General features: G+C 39.9%; 1 protein-coding gene across 6 annotated transcripts in view; it reads left to right on the top strand.

Annotated features, from left to right (window-relative positions):
• satb2 (SATB homeobox 2) overlaps positions 1–17,752 on the top strand; it is an 80,948-nt gene extending 63,196 nt beyond the window's left edge. For 5 of the 6 annotated variants that reach the window (XM_055015356.1, XM_055015359.1, XM_055015362.1 and 2 more), the window contains 2 exons: positions 14,916–15,122; positions 15,466–17,752. In XM_055015356.1, the coding sequence (XP_054871331.1) occupies positions 14,916–15,122; positions 15,466–15,960 (702 nt within the window). In that variant the 3' untranslated portion in view covers positions 15,961–17,752. The remainder of the gene's footprint in view (positions 1–14,915; positions 15,123–15,465) is intronic. The other variant, XM_055015357.1, reaches the window with a different exon arrangement.
• The last annotated feature ends 2,537 nt before the right edge of the window (positions 17,753–20,289 follow it).

The following is a 20,289-nucleotide window of genomic DNA, read 5'->3' as shown; positions in this document are numbered from 1 at the left end:
GCGTAAAGAAAGCTTATTTTCACTGACATACGTGAAACATATTTCATTTCAATATGCTTTATTTACATTTTGCTGCCGTCTTGTTGATGTCAGAAGCGTCTCCAGATCACCTCCCATGATGCATATGATCAAACCTGCATGTCTTATAAGAAAGCCACAATATTTCTTGGCTGCTGTCTCCTCAAGCACATAGCCCCAAGTGAAAGCAAAGCTTGACATCTTTTACACTATTGGATTTCTAGGAATAAAACAAACAACATACAGCATTTTAATCTACATCTTCTGAGCCCCTAAGCATCCAAATTACACCATTTTTTAGTCAGAAACTGCAAAAGGAGAAGTAAATATTGAATGTTCAACTTTGAGATGTTGAAGTAACGATATATGACATGTGGTTCCATCTGAAAAACTGACAATCCCAACTACATGCTCCACATGTTTCATTAAAAAAATAGCCAAAAGTAGATGGTTAAAAGAAAGATAGTTTGAGCAAAAGAGATCACATAAAAATCAAAAAATTCTGCACTCTTCTGTACAACCAAGCAGCTATGATTCAGTCAGCTGCAACCAACAGTCACATGACAAATATTCAGCAACTATTTGGCTGAACTGCAGGCAGTGTTTCCACAGAGCAGAGAAGAGATGACACAAGAGACTGACAGGAAAATTAAACATACTGGATTGATAAAATAAATGCTGCATTACTCAAAAAACGGTATACAGAGGAGCAAGTTATGTGCAAGTTGTTAAACGATACATTCAGCATGGTGAAACATCTTTTTACCTCTTTAGAGTTGATGTACAGAGTAGCATGAAAAAGTTTGCAAGAATGCAAAAATGGAAATAGTAAATAATCATTTTTTACAGTGTTGATAGCACCTGTGGGCACCTGGGAACATGTTGTACATGAGTTACACTGATTTGCAATTTTGGTAAAATTATTGATCAAAAAAAGTTCCCTTTGCCTTTTCAACGATTTATGGCATCATAAATATGTTATCCAGCATAAAAGGCTTTTGTTTTTTTTAGTTCTCTCTCCTTCCAGTCATGTTTGTACCGTTTCCATAGAGATGCAAGACTTCACAGAGCAGTCAAAACTGGGCCCATAGTGACTAAAAATGTGACAGGAGCAAAATAACATCTAGAAACTCTCTGAGGCCAAGACGGCTGATTAATGAGCCTTAGGTGGATTTAGTTAATTCTGAGCCAGATTAGCTGCTTCCAACTGTTTTAAGTCATTCTGATAAACTAAGTGAACCCTCTGTTGTCTGTATTTACATTGAAAGCACAGAAGCAAAAGTGGTATTGATTTCTCATGTAAATCTGAGCTAAAAAGCGAATAATTGTGTTTCCCATTTCAAATATACCCATTGTTTATGAATGCAATCCCACACAAGACAGAAGGACATGCAAAAGACTAAAACCAGCAATAGAAACGATAGTTTTATTACTTGAACACACTGTGTCATGCGTGAACACACACTTTATACGTCTAAAAAGGACGGAACTGAACGTGTCTTCCCTCAGAGACCGCATCTGTCATTATTATTTACTCATTATATCTATTTCGTCTAAGTATGTACAGTGCCGTTTGATCTGGTTGTGCGTGCACATGTGTTTGTGTGTCCCTGCGTGCCCCAGTGGAACGAAGAGTAAACACTGTTGCTGGGTGGTGTGGCACTGGAGGAAATGCCCCATTAGTTTCTGAGGAGGGAGGCCGAAGGAGGGCTGAGAGAGATCGATGCAGGAAACACAGCGATGTGCTGGCTCTTCTCATTACTGTAACCCTCCCACTCACCGATACACAACCGAGCCAGCCCGCCTATCTTTCTGCCCGTCTCTCTGTGTTTGTATAGTTCATCGTAATGCATTCTCAAATATTTAGGCAAATGTCACGGATAAACGGTTCAATTAGGATCTAAAAGTATGAATTAAGGGGAAGTAATGAAAACAGACGGCCAAAAGTAAAGGTTAAAAAGTGCTGAAAGAGCTAGAAGCTCGGTATAACAGTGGAAATAGTGTCAAAAGAAACTGATACATAGTGAAAAAGTTAAAAGTTGTTGATACAACAGCTGAAATGATGCTAGAAGTAAAAGAAAAATGTTGAAAAAGCTCAAAATAATAGATGTAACAGCTGAAACACAGCATTAAGTAACAGAAAATGGCTACAAAGCTATGAGTTGTAAATGTAATGGCTGAAACAAAGCTAAAAGTAACTGATGAATGTTGAACAAGCTATGAAAAACTGATGTAACTGCTAAAATGAAGATAAAAGCCATTGGAAAATGCTATAAAACTTATAGATACAACAGCTAAAATGGAGCTAAAAAGTAACTAAAAACATTTTTAAAAAATATATGTAACAGTTGAAATTAACCTAAATGCAACAAAAAAATTGAAAACGGTCAAAGTTCTGGATGTAACAGCTGAAACACAGCTTAAAGTAACTGATAAATGTTAAACAAGCTCAAAATGATGGCTATAGTAGCTGAAACACAGCTAACAGTCATGTATAAAATGATGAAAAAGTTAAAAAAATTATGGATGTAGAAGCTGAAAAACAGCTATAAGTAACAGAAAACTGGCTACAAAGCTATTAGTTATGGATGAAACAGCTGAAACAAAGTTGATTAACTGATTAAAGTTGATAAAGCTAAGACATATGGATGCAACTGCTGAAATGAAGCTAAAAGCCTTTGACAAATGCTAAGAAAAAAGCTAAAAGCTATGGATGTAACAGCTAAAAATGAAGCTAAAAGTAACTGATAAATATTAATTTTAAAAAAGCCAAAAATTATGGCTATAATAGCTGAAACACAGCTAACAATCAAGTATAAAATGCTGAAAAAGTAAAACCCCCCCCCCAAAAAATCATGGATGTAACAGCTTGAATGCAGCTAACAATTATTAATGAATGCTGGAAAAGCTAAAAGTTTGGGATGTAACAGAAGCTTAAAGTAACTGACAAAGTTTAAAAAGATAAAAGTTATGACTTTACTTTAATCAATAAAGTATTTCTGACTCAGATTTCTAAAACTCAGCTAGCAGTTACTGATAAATACTGAAAAGCCGATATTTATCGACGTAACAGGTGATCTGAAGTTAAAAGTTCTGAATGTAACTCCTAAAATGGAGATAAAGCTTAAAATTAAATGTTAAAAAAGCTAAAAATGACAGCTGTGATGGCTGAAACAAAGCTAAAAGTAACTGATAAATGCCAAAAAAGCTAAATGAAAAATTACAAGACAAAATAAACAAAATATAATGTGTTAACTAGTGAACTTTAGAGGTGCTTGTAGGCAGGTTTTGTTGTCTTTTAAAAAAAGATGGATTACCAGTGTCCCCTCTTTTGTACTCAAACCACTTGAAATCAATCAGCTGGAGGCCAAAGCAACAACAACAACAACAACAACAGTAAAGTAGTAGTAGTGTCACCTCTTCTGACACCTCTAAAAGGTTAAAGGTGACAATCCAGCACACAAACTGAACTCACTGTGTGGCTCGAGCCCAGCTCCTTGGGGTAAAGATACTCGTCTAACCACCATCCCACCCCCCACCCCCCTACTGCAAAGCTGTTATATCCCACATATAGTATATACCATATGCCATAAATCAAAAACAGTCCAATGCTCCAACTTCCCTTTTCGTACCGGTTGTTTGGCGGCTCCACCCACCTCAGAGCTCTGTATTAAAGGCTGATGGGAAGACGGGGAGGAAGCTGTGGTGGCACCATTAACACATTCCTCTGCTCCTCCCGGCTAAAAATAAAAGTTTACCCTCATAACGCTGTAGCCCCCCCACCACCTCGAGAGACACAGGGAGACGAACTGTGGTGAAACGCTGGTGATTTATTAATGGGAAATGAGGTATAAATACGTGTGTGTTCATGTTGCTGTCTTCAGACCCCCCCCCCCCCCCACCACCACCACCCCCTCTCCAACCTCAGGCTCCAGCCAGCCTGCCACCACAGACCACACATGTGTCCCATCTGCCACACATACACAAAATCTCACACTGATAGTCGTGAGCGCTCTTTTGTGTCTGGACAATAAGAGGGTCTCTAAAAAACTGCAACAACCGACCGTAGCATGAAAAATGGATGCCCTCCGAGGCAGAGCAGTACAGTGGACCGGACTGTATGTACAGTAGCGTGAGCCACGTCTGCATGTTGGGGGCTCTGGGAAACTGTGTCACAGTTTGTCTATTAAGTCGGCAGGTGCTGCATGCATGTTTGTGTTTGTGTGTGTGTGTGCGTGTGCGTGTGCGTGTGCGTTGGTAACCTCGGCAGCATCACATTTCTTCATGACTGACATGGCCCCGGTGTTCGCTCCACAGCTCATACGGCTCGAGCAGTTAAGTGCGTCCCACAGCTAATTTGGCAGAGTCTGCCCTTATAAATAATTTCTTTATTGTTTTTGCTAAATTGATTTCTGCTGCGAGTCTGGGGGTGTTTGTGCGTGCGTGTGACCGCTCGCCGTGGCTGAGACCCCAGGAGTGGTGGACTAGAACATGAAGTAACAACCGCCGCGCCCTTCCTCCACCCCGTTTTCATGTCCCGCTTCAAGCCAAAGGTGCTGCACCGGCATCGCAATCGAAGGCACTTATCGCCAAACCAACAACAAATAGTTCCAGTCGCGACACCGAAACACTCATATGTCTGTTTTAGAGTCACACAGGGCTGCCTTCTATACATCTGCAAAATGGTACTAACACCGGGTTTGATGATAACAATGTAGAATAAAAGGAATAATTATGTGTTAATCGGGGTGTCATTTACTGAAGCATAACAGGCATTTTTGTTCATGAAATGGTCAAAGATGACAGAAAAATGCATAGACTTTTGTCAGTTAAGATAACTCAGACACAGGCTTGATTGGAGGAGACTGAGGTTTGATTCCCGTGTGATGTTAATATCGCTGTTTACTTTTCTTTACTGTTTTCTTTTGCTTACACTATAAACCTACTTCATTAAGTAAAAACTGCTTTGTTACATTTTGGAAAAGACGCTTTTCATTTGCCGTTTATTTTTGTTTTCAGTTGATGTTTTTTGTCTCCATCAGTCGTTTTTAGTCACTGTATAATGTCATTATCAGAAGTCATTTTCAATAGCTATTTTGTCACTCTTTTCTGCGTTTTCAGTTGCTGTTTTATGTCACTATCAGAAGTCATTTTCAAGAGCTTTGTCGTTGCTGTTTTCCATCATTTCCAGTTGCTGTTTTACGTGACTATCATCAGTTAATTTCAGCAGCTATTTTGCAGCTTTTATTCTGCTTCTGTTGTTTTTAGCTACTGCTTTGTGGCTGTCTTATGTCATTTTTCTTCACTATTCATATCTGTTTCCAGCCATTGTTTTAGTCAGTGTTATTTTGTTAGGTTTGGACACTAACACTACTTACATTTGGAAAAACATAATTGGTTTAAAATCCACATGTTCAAATGCTTTTCGATTTCTTCTTCAGTAGGTGTTTTCTTGTCTGTTTTCATGACTTTTCCCTTCACAGTTTACTTTTGTTTTCAGACACTGATTTATGTTGTTTTCAGTCACTGCCCACTTTTGTTTTTAGTCGCTGTTTTGTTGTTGTAGTCATTTTCCTTCACTGTGTCCTTGTTTTTCGTCATTTCATGCTGCAGTTGTATTAGTCATTTTCAGCTGCTGTTAGCTTTTGTTTTCGGGTGTTGTTTTGTCATTGTGTTATGTCGTTTTTAGTTGCTGTTTGCTTTTGTTTACGCCACAAAACTACTTCATTACATTTAGGAAGAGGTTGCTGTTTTTGGTTTCTATGATGTGTTGCTGTTTTCAAACAATAGCAGGGACTGCTTGCTTTTATCTTTGGTCATTTTCTCGGTGTTTTTCAGTCTCTGGTTGTTTACTTGTGTTTGTGCTGATTTATGTTACTGTTTTATGTAGTTTTTCCATCGGCATTTACTTTTGTTCATGCTACAAAACTACTTGGATGAGTTTAGACACCAAAATTACACGATTAAGTGTAGGAAAAGATTGTGATTTCGAGTAAAATACACAATGTTTTCTCCAAATTCTGCTCCACGAATACACCCTGAAAGTCAAACAACACATGTTGCACTGTAGACTAACATAGCTATTCCAAATTTCTTTGAAAGACTGGACTGTGCTAAGTGAAGACAGTGACTAATATCTTATTCCTAACTGTAGCTAATGTTCTTTGATGAAAAATTTTTGTGACATCGTTTGAATTTATTAAAAAAATATATATTTATACAAAAACATAGAATACATTCCCTAGTTGGCACCAAAGGGTGTGATTTATTACCACACTTCCATAAAACTGGGGGTCCTGAGATGAGATGTATAACAGCCGTGGTTAAAATTAATGCAGCAGAGGAAAATGTAAACTGACAACAGGTTCAACAACTGTGTCAAATTTGAAAAACATTGGAGCCTACGTTTTCTTTAATGAAACGCCGATCTTCATTAGACTCTCCCTGCCTGGTAAATGTCTTCTGAACTCCACACCCTAATTTGTAAGCTCTCTGGTAGGAAAGTCTACAAGGTCAAACCAACGCCAACGACAGCCAGATGACATCACCAGGCATTATTTTCTCAGAGCTAGGAAAGTTCTCACCAGAGCCATTACACAACTGTTTTCACCAGCTGAGCAGCACTTCCCATGATGAGTAAAAACAGTAGAACGCCACTCCGGACTGTAAAAGTCTCTCACCTCGTAGAAGTTGTATCTTTAGCAAAGCACAGGTCTAAATAATAAAGGGACTAATTTCCTTGCCTTAGTTTTAGGAGGTGAGACAAGGCACGTTGGTTCATTTTTATAGCTTACTGAAATGAGAACAGACCCACCGGTAATATTTCCAACTCTGACAAGTCAAAATATCTGCTATATGACAGGCCTCTTAGCTTTAGCATGTGTTAGGGTCCATTTGTTCATTGTTCAAGTGATTCAAACCAGTCCCTGAGTCATAAAATAGAACAAAAATTGCCTGTCAAAGACCCCAGCATAACATCTTTCACACTTTCAGGGTAGATCCAGAGTCTAATTCATATCTAGAACGCTTAATTTTACTCTATAATCACCTTACATGTCCTCAAACCTCCTGGAAAGATGAAGGTTTTGCCAGCATTTCAAAAGCCTGATATATCATCCAATAAACATCTGTTCCCCAGAAACCATTAAAAACACATAAATGAGCCAATTATTTCATTAGAAAGAACACGTGCCCTGTAGATCAATCCAACGTACACCGTCTTGTTGCCTCAACTATTAGAAAAAAACTAATGTGTACTAGTCTGTAGCTGAAAATAGTACCAAACAAACATGCTTATTATTTGAGTTTGGAACATTTACTGGAAACTACAGTGCCCAAGTATATTAAGGTAAAAGTTCACAAACCTTTCTGCCCACAACCTGCAAAATAACAGTACTGGAGAGTTATACCTTTAGTAGGAACCAATGAGCTTAGGATAAGTGGCACAGACAGGATAGGGAAGACTTACTGAGATGGACAAGCAAATTTTTGTTTGTTTGCCAATGGGTCATATTTTTTGAAAAATAAAGAACACTGTCAGATGTTAAAGGCAATTCAATTAAGAATCACCCAAAACATATATTAACATCATTTCTCATACAACTGCTAATGAAAATAGAATATATCAGACACACGAGGAAATAAAAAATGACTGTTAAAAGCAAATGAACAACAACATTTTATTTTAACAACACCAATTTGCATATATAAGCACTCTGTAAACATTTAATAATGGGACACTACAATGCTACTTCAAGCAGCTATGAGGACATTTTGAAGTGTGTATTAATTTACTCATTAAACTGTATTTATTAATATATGACAGTATTTGTTTTCTCCTTCAAAGTCGTATTTTACATGAGTACAATGCTGTAATGTACTTATAATTGCTTGCAAGTCAATTTTACTACATTTAAATTTAATGTTTTTTCTTCCTAAAATGAAAAATTAAAACTAAAGTTATTTACCCGTTGGTGTTTTTAGCTGCATCAAATGGTTCAACTGCCATATTAGTTATCATTAGAAAAAGGTTAATTAAAGCTGAACTGGTGCAGTTTCTCCAAACATGTATGTTTTTTACATTTGAGAGAGAGATTGTCAAAGCTGTGCAGTCTTTATTCATTCTCTCTGTGTCTGTCTCTCTGCGTCCTGGTGGCCTCTTATTCACTGTCGCAGGGTGGAGTTTGGGCTTTTTGGCAAACCACAATTAAGTTAATTGTTTAATTGCAGATAAATGGAATGAATACCACACACAGTTCGAATGAAAAAAAAAAGATTCAACAATGTGAGTGCGTGCATGCGAACACACACACACGTGACCACAGCACACACTCAATAACATTACAGTTTTTCATCAAAGAAGCATTATTTTACAAATGTGCAGTGACTCATCGACTCCATTAGCCTGCATCCAGTCCTCATGAATCGCAACCGCACACACTTATTCAAAGACAAGAGTGGAAGAGACAGACGGACAGAGACAGACGGATGGAAGGAAAAGAGAGAAAATAGGAAGAAAAACACTGATTAACAGGAAAGGTGAAGTCATGCAAAAAACTAACAGAAAAGTGATTTTTCCTTCATTACATATTTATCTCTGTGTTAATGGTGTCTCTGGTGGTCACACACTCCCCCTCCCCAACAACCAAAACACACAGAAAGAAACAGGGAGAGAGAGTTAGGGGTCCTGGAGGACCAGAGCTCATTAAGGAGAAGATGAATATTTCATGTTCTATAATTCTTTCATAGTTCTGCGTCGTAATTTGCCTTGATTTACGTTTTAAAGAAAACTTTTTCATTTTACTGCAGTACACTCGCGATGCTGCCAGGAGAGAAAGGGAGAGAGGGGGTGGGGGGTGGGGGTGGTTAGGAACATTGAATCATGCCACGAGAAGAGCCGATCTGGCCGAGGGGCTCCAGAGTTTGTGGTTTTGGGAGAGCAGCGTTGTACTGTGTTGCTCTGAAGTGACATGCAGTCTCGTCCTGAGTGTAATGGTCAGAGCTGCAGGCAGAGGAGGGATGAAGGTGAAACTGGAGAAAATAACATTAGATACTTGTACGGAAAATAAACCGTCTGGCAATGCAAGAGCTCATCAGACAGGGATTATTTCTGTGAAGACAAATAACATTTTTTCCCTCAATTAACGTATTGACTATTCTACCGATAAATCTCAGGAAAAAAAAGACCATTTAATTGACGTTCTGTCTTTGTATAAAACAGTTTATTACAAAATGGAAAGGTTTGCACATTAAAGGTCTTATACAGTAAAAAAAAAATCAATTTTTACTGTGTGTTGTGGTTGTTATAAACTTAGAAGTGTGAAATAAAAGTGGTTAAGATATGAAGACGTTTATTTTTGCAATTCCAATTATCATCCCAGGTTTACAAGCCAGTAATAATTCGACTCAAGTGCTTTAACAGCTAGCTAACCAATAATCGGCTCAGCAATCAGAGAAGTTTTCTTCCTGAAGGAGGCAGGTACAGCAGCAGCTCAAGGGTTTTCAGAGCAAAAACAGTGTGTTTAAAACAGCCTTGAAACCAAGACTTTCAAAGCTGTGGTGAAATTAACCATCTTTGCAGTATTTGGAACTGAAAAACCGAAAGACGTGCTGTAGAGACTTTGATTAATTTGCCAAAAAGAGGCAAAATAAGGGTCCTTTAAAGTGCAAAACTGAGGAGTTCAACTAGCAACATGATAATACAGACATTTTTAAAGTAGGTTTACTATTTAAATCAGTAGTGCATCTCCAAAAGAAATCCAAGTTCTAAAGCCATTAACAAAGTGGAAAAGTTCAGTCTGAATAATAAACAAAATGCAATATGGCGAATATTTTACAGCAAAGAGCAAGTAAAGCAACAGTTTTTCTCCTTATTGTTTAACTGGTCTTTGACTTAGGTAGTAGCTTTGAATTAAAGAAATATATTGCCACATTAACTGCAAATTATCAAATTGCAAATATTGATATCAAGTCATTTTCAGCATCATCATTTATGTTGACTTATTGCAGCAGTTCTACTTAAAATACGAACTTGCACTGCAGAAAAATTAAAAAAGAATAATTTGTGTAGGCTATTTTTACAATAGAAGAACTTCCTGGTTGTGTGAGTTATTAAATGCATTAAAGCTGGTATTGGGTGTGTGTGGAGCGAGCAGGAAAGAAAGAATGAACCATCCATGTTCTTTCTTAATGTCATGACCACGATCTTTCCCTGACCTTAACTGAGGAATATAGTTCCTTTTTGAGCCATGACCGTGATTTTTTTCCCTGCCTTTAACTATGTGGGATTTTAAACTGTGACCTTTCCCAAACCTTGACAGAATAGTTTCTCTCCCTAAACTTAACCAAACATTCGCCATGGAAGCAGCAGGCCACCTTTGAATGCATTATAAATTGATGGGGACAATAGGATCAGAAAATGGTAGCTTTGAAAGGCCACCATTTCTGGAGGTTTTGTTTGCTCCTCCAACCCCCACACTTGGCCACATTTCTAGGTAGAAAGAAGTGTAAGTCAACTCTCTATGACACATGACCGCTGCTTTTCAGTTTTTAATTATATTCACCCAAACCCGCAGATTGGTTTTAATGATTTTCACCTGGATTTTATGCTCTCACACACCCTCAAGTTGCCTTTCGTAAGAAGACACCAGTCATCTCACAATGCCGAGCGCTCGGAAAATGCTTCCAGTAAAAGAGAGTGAAGAGAGAAATTGTGCCAGAGTTACCACATTGTGTATTGTTGACGCTTACAAATAGACTTTCACTAAATCTTGTGAGTTTTTCTAACTGAAAACAAAGATAATCTGCTGTGTAGAAGTTGACCGTTTAACAAAATGCGACAGTAACGGTGTAAATAGGGAGGGACAGGAGTGAGTAGGCCTGGAGGTGAGGGGAGGAAGAAGAGGATGGACGGAGGGAGGTGGAGGTTGGGGCTGCTGGCATCTACGACTTCTGGGCTGATTTGGACGTGGAGTCATGTTGGCTTGGCAGCGGACCACTTCGTTAGTGTCCTGATGTATTAGAAGTGAGTAGAGACGGCGGTGGGGGAGGTGAGAGGGGAGAGAAATGTAGTTTGGTAGTGGGAGAGAAAGAAAAGACACTGAAGGGAGGAAAACTTACAGGTCCCATACTGTGCACTGCTTCAACAACATGTCTCAATTTTTTTTTTTTTAGCTTGAAACACCACAAAGATGGTTCATGCCACCATGACTGTATAACTCCAGGTTTTAGTTCTGTTCAGGCTGTTTCAGTGGCTGTAGCTGACCACATCAGTTAACAAATATGAACAAGTGTGAGAGACCAGGACTTTTCTTGTTACTTTCTCTCTGACTAATCATTTTACACGAAAATATCTCTGAATTCTCAGCACAGCTGCTGTTTTTAAGCTGCGTGTTTGGTGAGTTTGTCAGACAACGTTGCTGTTTTAAAATCAGTATTTTGGTTGCAGAGGAGCTGCTCGGAAGTGACTTTTTGTTAACCTGTATTTTGAATGTACTGCGTTTCAGTTATTTCATACTTGTTCTGCTGTCTGACAATAGAAACAGACAAAATGTAAATGAGAACAGCTTTACTGTGAATTCAGCTGTATTAAAGTGTATTTAAGTGAGCACAGAGGGCAGGAGAGAAGATAACAGATGAAAACAGCAGCTGAGTTTAGGTTGAACTGAACAACAGGCAGCATGTGAACACAGTAACCCACCCAGTCCTTTTTCATTTGTTTAAATTAAAGCTTGAACCATCTCAAAATGTCCCTGAGAGCTAGAGTTTATGCTAACGTTAATAATAGCAACAAGGATTTTCAGAGGACATTGTTAAAACAAATTAAAGTAACTGAGTGGATGGTCAGTTCCTCAGATGCTGGGAGAGCGTTAAGACTCTTGCTTTCACTCTTGCAGCCAACAGCAGAACATTTGGTGAGCTTTGCTAATGGCTAAAGTATTTTAGAGTTAGCAGAAGCATGTCTAGGAAGTAAAAAAAACCTGGTGGACTGTGAGACAATTGTTCAGTCTGAATAGTTCACCTGGACGCAGTGAAGGAGGCGGAGGTATGCTAATACGTAGCTTGAAATTTTTACCACCTTGTAAAGCTGGGAGGCCATCTAGTTGAGAGGGTAGAGGCTAAGGTAGCTTCTATGTTACATCTCCAAGTTTCTAAAACATACGAAACACAATAAAAACATATTTTCACTATATAAGATCTTCATGGTATGAGCACAAAAGAGAAAGGATGAAGGAAAGGACAAGAAGTGTTCAGAGATAAACTCTGAAGGAACCAAACAGCCCAGTTTGCTTGGCTCTGCTCTCCAACATCATCATTAGTGCATGAGGGAGACCAGGCCTCACCATTAATGCATGCGCCATTGATCCAAGAGCCCTGGCTGTCAGGGGGAGTCGGTAGGTTTCACAATCCCTCCATGATTTACCCTCAATTTAGCTATTAAGTGTCTCAGTACGTTAGTATGGGGGATGTTTGTGGCTGTGTGGTCCTCATTTGTGAAGAGACTTGTCTTTTTTTCTCTCTCCATTGTTGGTTTTTCTGCACTCTTACATCCAGTATCTGAAACTTTGTGTGAAAGAAACATGATTTGAGAGAAAAATTACAACAAAAAAGGAAACGCCTACTGAATTCCTGTAAATTCCCCCTCCTGAAAGTAAAGCCCCTGCGAATGAAACTGGAGCAATTTCATGGTCTGGCCTGCCCTCAATATTATTTAAGTAATACCCTGTTATTATTGAAGAGAGCGAGAGAAAAGCGAATGACTATTATCTTTATGTGGGTCCTTTAATTTTAATGCGCCACAGATTTATAGCTGGGCATTCCAGTGGGGAGGCCCCTCCCAGCTCTTAAAGCGAGCGGGCGGGACACGACCACAACGCTCTCACAACAGCCACTACCTTCTGACAAACAACCAGAGTCCCCACTCTGCCTTCCAACACTTCGTCCGGTCGTCCTCGCTGCTGTCAGAGCCAGAGGATCCCTCCGTCAACACATTTCTACTCTTTACACCTTCCCAGCCCTTCTTTACACGTACGTTCCAAGAGGTCCCATGAATATATCTTATGGAAAACCTGCTAAACATTGAGCTCCTTGTGTCATAACCTGGATTACTGAATAATCTGAGTTGATAAAACCAGGAGACACTTGTACCAATCGTTTCAGCAGAAACAGCGCAAGCTCTAGGGTTACTTCACATTAAATTGTCAGACAGCTTCTGCTCAACCATCTCTGACTTGTTTGAAACTTTTTGTAATGTTAAACTATGGATATTTAATGTTGTTGTTTTTTGCACATTGAAATTTGACAGTGTTTGAATGTCAATATCTCAAAAGCAATTAAAAATACAAGCATGAAATTGATAGTTATTTCGCATCATGACAGTGATTCCAAATCTGCAATATCAGACAAGTAGAACAAATAATGTCATCATGAAAAATCCCACTTTACCATTCACATAAACAATTACAACGCAGAAGTCTCTTAGCGATATTTTCTGACCCATATGTAGCGGCATGTCACAAAAATACAAACAAAAACTATAGATGATGTTTCAATGTGAAATACTTGATTACAAAAATGAAAAGAAAGTTATGTTCATCACAAATTTTCAGATAAATAAGAGATGGTGGAGCAGAAATTGTTCTAAAAAATTGGTGATTTTTGCCCTAAGTTTGATTCTTTAAGCTGCATATAAGTCACTCCTTTGCTTTACCTGAAAGATCAGTCAAAAAGATTGAATTTAAAGAGAAATCAATAGCCAGGCAGACAGTCAGGAGTCTTGCTTCTTCAGGCAAGTAACTATTACAAAGATGAATCTGCTTTAAATGTGCAGGACAAAGGCAGCACTCATGACTCATAGTTTTACAATGTATATAACAATACATACAATAAGAACCAAGTAAAAACAGAAAGTGAAGTACCCCAAAGAACGACCCTGGAGCTCTTTCTGTTCAAATTTAAATGTATTTCTTAATAAATATTCAGACAATACTCATTAACTATAGGACAAACAGAGCGACATGATTTTCCTAAATTAAGTGCAGATTGGACGTATACTTCTAAATCCATCCACTGACAATGTTTCTGCTACTGTTTTTTTAATAACTTAGTCCACTTAATTTAACCTATTCTATTATGACACACAGAGACAAGCAAAATATGGAAACAAATCAGTGATTAAGAGGAAGTTAAAACAAAGTTGCGCAGTAAGATAAGCATTAAGATGTTTTTATAAACATTATTGTCTTTTGCTTTTCTTGAAGACTATATATAAAAATAGACATGCCCCATTTCTTTGTGTGCACTTGGACTTCTGAAACTCCTGCAACAGTGTTCACTTGTTAGATTTACATAGGTTTGATTTACCCGTGGAAGTTTTCATCTATATTTTGCATTTTATTTCTCTACAACAGGTGTTATGAACCATATTTACTCCCAAATGACAATTTCTCTGTCCCGTTTTCCCGTCTACATTCTGTCCCTGTTGGGTTTTGAATGGGCTGGTTAAATAGTGATTGGGGTGTCATAAGTTTGTAAATAAGACACTTCCTGGCAGACAGGTGGTTGGCGTTTTACTAGAGCTAATCTTACACACATTAGGGCAAAGGTATACTGGACACATAGCAGCTTAAGTGCCAGCTTTGGAGCTGGTTAATAGACCGTGACACTGAGAAACACTTGTTCTCACCCTCTGTTCACCCTGCAGCCCTGGCTACTGTGTACTGGTTGTTTTATTAGATGTGTTGCGTCACACAAAGTGAATGTCAGCTGCAAATTATATACAGAGCATCATATTTTAACACAGATCCACTCAGATGGCGACATTACACACGATGTAGGTTGTATATAAATGGATTCGTAGCTACAGTCTTGATGAGGGGTCACTGTGCCCCATTAATTAGCTCTTTTGTCTTTCTCGTCAGGCACTTCACAGGCCACCCCCAGCCCCAATGAAGGAGCACCACCTGTCCCCGATGCGTGAGGAGCCGTTATCTGCCCCAGTGAATGAGGAGAGGTCCCAGACTGTTGGAGCAGGAGCTCCAGGTGGATGTCCACCCAGTACAGTTGGCAGTGCCGGGAGCAACAAGAAGCCACGATCTCGAACTAAGGTAGAGTTTGTATGATGTATAAGGTGGGAAGCCTGTGGAGCCCCCATTTTTACCAGTGCTGGTAATATCTGTGGGAAAATGTTGGAGATTTTTGAATTGAAAAAAAAAAAAAATCTATGAAATTAAACTTTTTGTGTGACATTCAATTCTATGATACGACACAGAAGAGATGTCTGAGTTCTCTCTCCTGGCCATAGTTGTACTTTTTGCAAAGAGCTATAGGATTTTATATTCCAGAGTAAAATGAGCCCACAATGAGGAAAAATGTGACAAGAGCAAATAAAGGGTTTATTCACATTTTCATCTATGTTTCCTTCCTGAATCCTAACTATGTGTATTCCAGATTTCACTGGAGGCCTTGGGAATCCTACAGAGTTTCATCCAGGATGTTGGTCTGTACCCTGACCAGGAGGCCATCCACACCTTATCAGCGCAGCTCGACCTCCCCAAACACACCATCATCAAGTTCTTCCAGAACCAGCGCTACCACGTCAAGCACCACGGCCGCCTCAAGGAGCTGGGCGAGGGGGCCACTGCCAGTGGGGGCGTCGACGTCAGCGAATACAGAGAAGAGGAGCTTCTTTCAGGCTCAGAAGACCCAGAGTCGAGTGAAGATGGAGCCGAGGAGATCTACCAGACCACAGAGGGGAACAGTGGGAGCACAGGGGGGCTGAGCCAGCCCCCAGCCTCCTCCAGCTCCAATTCCAGCCAGTCGTCCTCAGGGACCAGCGTGGCTCAGGAGGAGGGCAAGGACAAGGGGCATGGCCGCCTCGGTGGCCCTCTGGCCCCCGGGAGCTCCTCATCCAGTCCCAGAGAGCAGGCCGACTACCAGAGGTAGAGACTGACAAGCAGAGAGGAGAGGACAGAGATAAAGAGAGAGGGAGAAGAAACTGGAAATGGTCCGTGAAACGAGGAACTGATGAGGATGGCAGCATAGAAAACTGTGTGAGAGGTCTATGCAGGCACATTAACCAAGAAACCATTAGGCTGAAATACTGCACATCGCCGAGACTGTGACACAGTGACAATCTCAGATTTGTGGAGTGAAATTACCTCAGTAAAAAGACAGCAGGTTACAGCAGTAGTTGTATAAATGTGAAAGAAAGTTTCCCCAGAAATGTTTAAATAATTCAGATTCTCATTAGACTCTTGCTGCCGACTGAAACAATCACACAACTTTCCTCTAATCAGCCAGAAAAGATGCTCCTCCTCTCTAAACTCTGAGCACAGCCACACGGGACATAACTCCCTACATGCCGGGCTGAATTTGCCCTAAATATTGACTGGACCCTGGGACATTCAGAGACCTCTGCAATCCTACAAACCCTCAGGACACACACTGACGTTGCTAATGCTTTTACCTGCCTGACAATGGGGGTAGATGGGACTCGCCGTGCATCTCCTGCACCCGCCTCACCATCCAGAATCACTACCAGCCCTATCTAGCACTTAAGACACTGATACTTTGTGGATGTGCTGTACTCTTGCCTCCCTTGTTCTCTGCCTGCCTGCCTGCCTCTCCTCTCGAGGCTTTTAAAAACTGTGAGGTGGACAGTCTGGCAGGATCAAGAGGATGTGGCGTGGAGGGACACTCGGGCCGTCCTGGCACCACCCGAGAAAAAAAAAAAAAAGTCAAGAAAGCAAAGACAGAGTGGAGATTCAGCAACCAAACAATCAGTCACTTTATGTGCGGTAGTCCACCCCTTCCACTCTTCCTCTCCATCACCCTTTCCTCTCTCTAATTGGTGCCCACAGTCTTGTGTTTCACCACACCTACCCGCACTTAAACTTCACCAACCCTATTTATTGCTATCTTTATCCATGATTATTATTATCATTATTGTTATTATTGTTGTTATTATGGTTAGAATTGCTGTCATCGCGTGCTATTTTTAGTTTTTATTTCCATGGTTTTTAAATATTGGTTTTCAGAGCAGGGCGGTTGTTTGGATAACAAGAGATGTTAAAATAAAAGTGCTCTGCCCTAAAGGAAGAAGAGGAAGAAAAGGAGAGTGGAAGAAAATAAAAAGAAGCAGTTACTGAGTGTTATTGGGTAAAGAAAAAAATGTCCTTTCATGTTGTATTATGCCATTTTTTTATAGTTCTGTTTCCCAAAAACAGTAAATAAGATTTGTTGAGAAGAGAAATGTGCTTTTTTTGCTGCAGTTGATGACAATCTACTTTTTGAGCCATTAAAGAAAAGTGGCAGGTTTGACTCTGTTCTTCACTTTAAATGTCTGTAAATACCCAAATGGGATAAATTGTTATTGATATACTTTTATTTTTGAGTGACTTCAAGTGTTTGAGCCAGTTTGGAGAGTGAAATCAGTTCATTTTATTGTGCCGGGCAAATTCAATCACTATTTAAAAAGAATTCAAACTCTTTTGTTCGATGTCTGGTGCAGTTGTGTAACTATACAGTATGTTGGAAACAATATCTGAGCACGGATGGCGCTTTGTTCTGCTATCCTGATCGGCTGCTACACTCAAACGGACGACCTGCCTTTTTAATTTCACTCTATATGATGATATTGTGCTTTTCTGTATGACAGGAATCAGGGTTTAGACTCAAATGCAGTTAAATGAAATCAACCAGTGTTGAAGTGAATTAAAATTTGTGAATTCAGAAATTCGTCTGTTTTTTTTCAACGTGATCCTCACAGTTGCTTGCACACTCACGTGCTGATATTGCAACAGGGCCAAGCCTTCCTCGAAGCCAATCAATTAAAGGTCCGTGTAAAGCCACAGGGCCTGGGGTTTCTAATAAGTGCATGGGGAGTGACAGTAATTTAGACCACCAGCGCTCTCACAAAGTCTTTTCTTTCGCCTGTCCCACAAGATTAGAGCTACTGGAAGCTGCGGATTCCCACTTTACCCAGCAGACACAGAAAACAATGAGCCTGTCTTGAGAATGACTCCCACTGACTGTCACTAATATTTACTCTCAATATTTCGAAAGACAATATCTGAAAACAAAAAATAGAATATTACACAGTGTATGTTTGTATATCGTTTTCAGATAGATTGCTGAGTTTCGTGGTTTCACAAATCTTTCTAATTCTGATGTATTTTGGGCAAATTAGGGCTATTTTTAAGCAATAATGAAGGTTTTTTCCTGCATGGAGGAACCTTTGGCTCCTTCCATGGTGGTTTTAGGGAGCGCCAAAGAAAATCACTAATGCTAAACCTTTGAGAATACAGATTTTTTATTTGATTCTCAATTTACAATAAAAAATCCCACTTTTGTTCATTGTTCATTTCATTCACTCAAGCATAGTACATGTTCTGGTTTATCAAAAGGTCAGCAAAAACAGGGAAAATGCACAGATTTCTGTCAAGTTACCACAGAGTACCACTTATGCTTACTGTTGTACGTAGTCACCTCTGATAGGCATCATCTGAGCAGGAAAAAAACTGCAGTCCTTTAGATATTCTATATGTCATGAAAAGACCAACAGTGTCTTCATAATGTGCATCTCCCTTTAAATTTTGATTAAATGTTCAGTCTACAAAATTTCAACGGAGAATAATGTTGATCGGTGTTTCCTAAAGCCCACATGACAAATATCTTGTTTTGTCCACAACCCAAAACTATTCATTTTTTGTCACAGAGGAGGAAGGAAAACAGAAAATTTAATCCGAAACAGATTCCTCGGCTATAAAAATTGTTGACAACTCATTGCTTAATCATTGCAGCTCCAGAACACATACTGCTAGTTTTCTAAAATAGCTGGGCACTGTAGGTTTTAGCAAATAATTCTCAAACAGGAGTAAACTATGTAGCTGGGGACTGTAGTCATGTTTTCTTCATTTATATAGGATTAAACCATAATTTGCTACATGGGGTGGTGGTAATGAAGGAGCATGTACAACAGTACAGCTTTTATATATTTCTGGATAAAAACTGAGGTCTGTCTAGGTTAAATATTCATCAATCAGACACAACATTCAAACCACTAACAGGTGAAGTAAATCACATCGTCATCTCATCACAATGCAACGTTCTGACGGGAAACCTTCGGTCCTACATTCATGTGGAATTTACTTTGACATGTACCATCCAGGGCTGCACAGTGGCGTGGTGGTTAGCACTTTCGCCTTGCAGCAAGAAGGTCCCTGGTTCGCGTCCCGGCTTTCCCGGGATCTTTCTGCATGGAGTTTGCATGTTCTCCCTGTGCATGCGTGGGTTTTCTCCGGGTACTCCGGCTTCCTCCCACAGTCCAAAAATATGCTGAGGTTAATTGATCATTCTAAATTGCCCGTAGGTGTGAATGTGAGAGTGCTTGTTTGTCTTTGTATGTAGCCCTGTGACAGACTGGCGACCTGTCTAGGGTGTCCCCTGCCTTCACCTGAGTCAGCTGGGATAGACTCCAGCCCCCCCCGTGACCCTAGTGAGGATTAAGCGGTGTATAGATAATGGATGGATGGATGGATGTACCATCCAACCTAAATACTGCTGCAGATCAAGCACACCACTCCAGTGGCAACAACACTCCCTCAGCAGGACAATGGGCCCCACATCATCACAAAAACAGCTCCGGACAAAGGTGTTGAAGTGGCCTTCAAACTCCCCAGATCCCAATCAGATTGAGCATCCATGGGATCTGCTGGAAATATAGCTCTCTCTCAAACATCTACAGCTGATCCAAAACGCTGCAGCCAGAGTACTGATGGGAGTTAGCAAGAGAGATCATATTTCTCCTATATTGGTTTCTCTTCATTGGGTTCCTGTTAAATCTAGAATAGAATTCAAAACCCTTCTTCTGACATATAAAGCTCTTAACAACCAATCCCCATCATATCTTAAAGACCTGATAGTACCGTATTATCCTAGCAGAACTCTTCGCTCTCAGACTGCAAACTTACTTGTTCCTAGAATCTCTAAAAGTAGAATGGGAGGCAGAGCCTTCAGTTATCAGCTCCTCTCCTGTGGAACCAGCTCCCAGTTTGGGTTCGGGAGGCGGACGCCCTCTCTACTTTTAAGACCAGGCTTAAAACCTTCCTTTTTGACAAATCATATAGTCAGGGCTGACTCGGGTGACCTGAGGGGGTCAGCTGGTGTCTTCATTGCACAACTGACTTCCCCTTTATCCCTTAGTTCTACCCCTAGTTCTGCTGCTATAGGCCTAGACTGCTGGGGGACCTCTCTGGATGTACTGAGCCCTTC

The sequence above is a fragment of the Amphiprion ocellaris genome, chromosome 11 (genome assembly GCF_022539595.1).
Source record: "Amphiprion ocellaris isolate individual 3 ecotype Okinawa chromosome 11, ASM2253959v1, whole genome shotgun sequence".
In the NCBI taxonomy this organism is placed as follows: Eukaryota; Metazoa; Chordata; class Actinopteri; family Pomacentridae; genus Amphiprion; species Amphiprion ocellaris.
The sequence above is the reverse complement of the archived record's forward strand: the minus strand, read 5'-3'. Positions and strand labels throughout refer to the sequence as shown.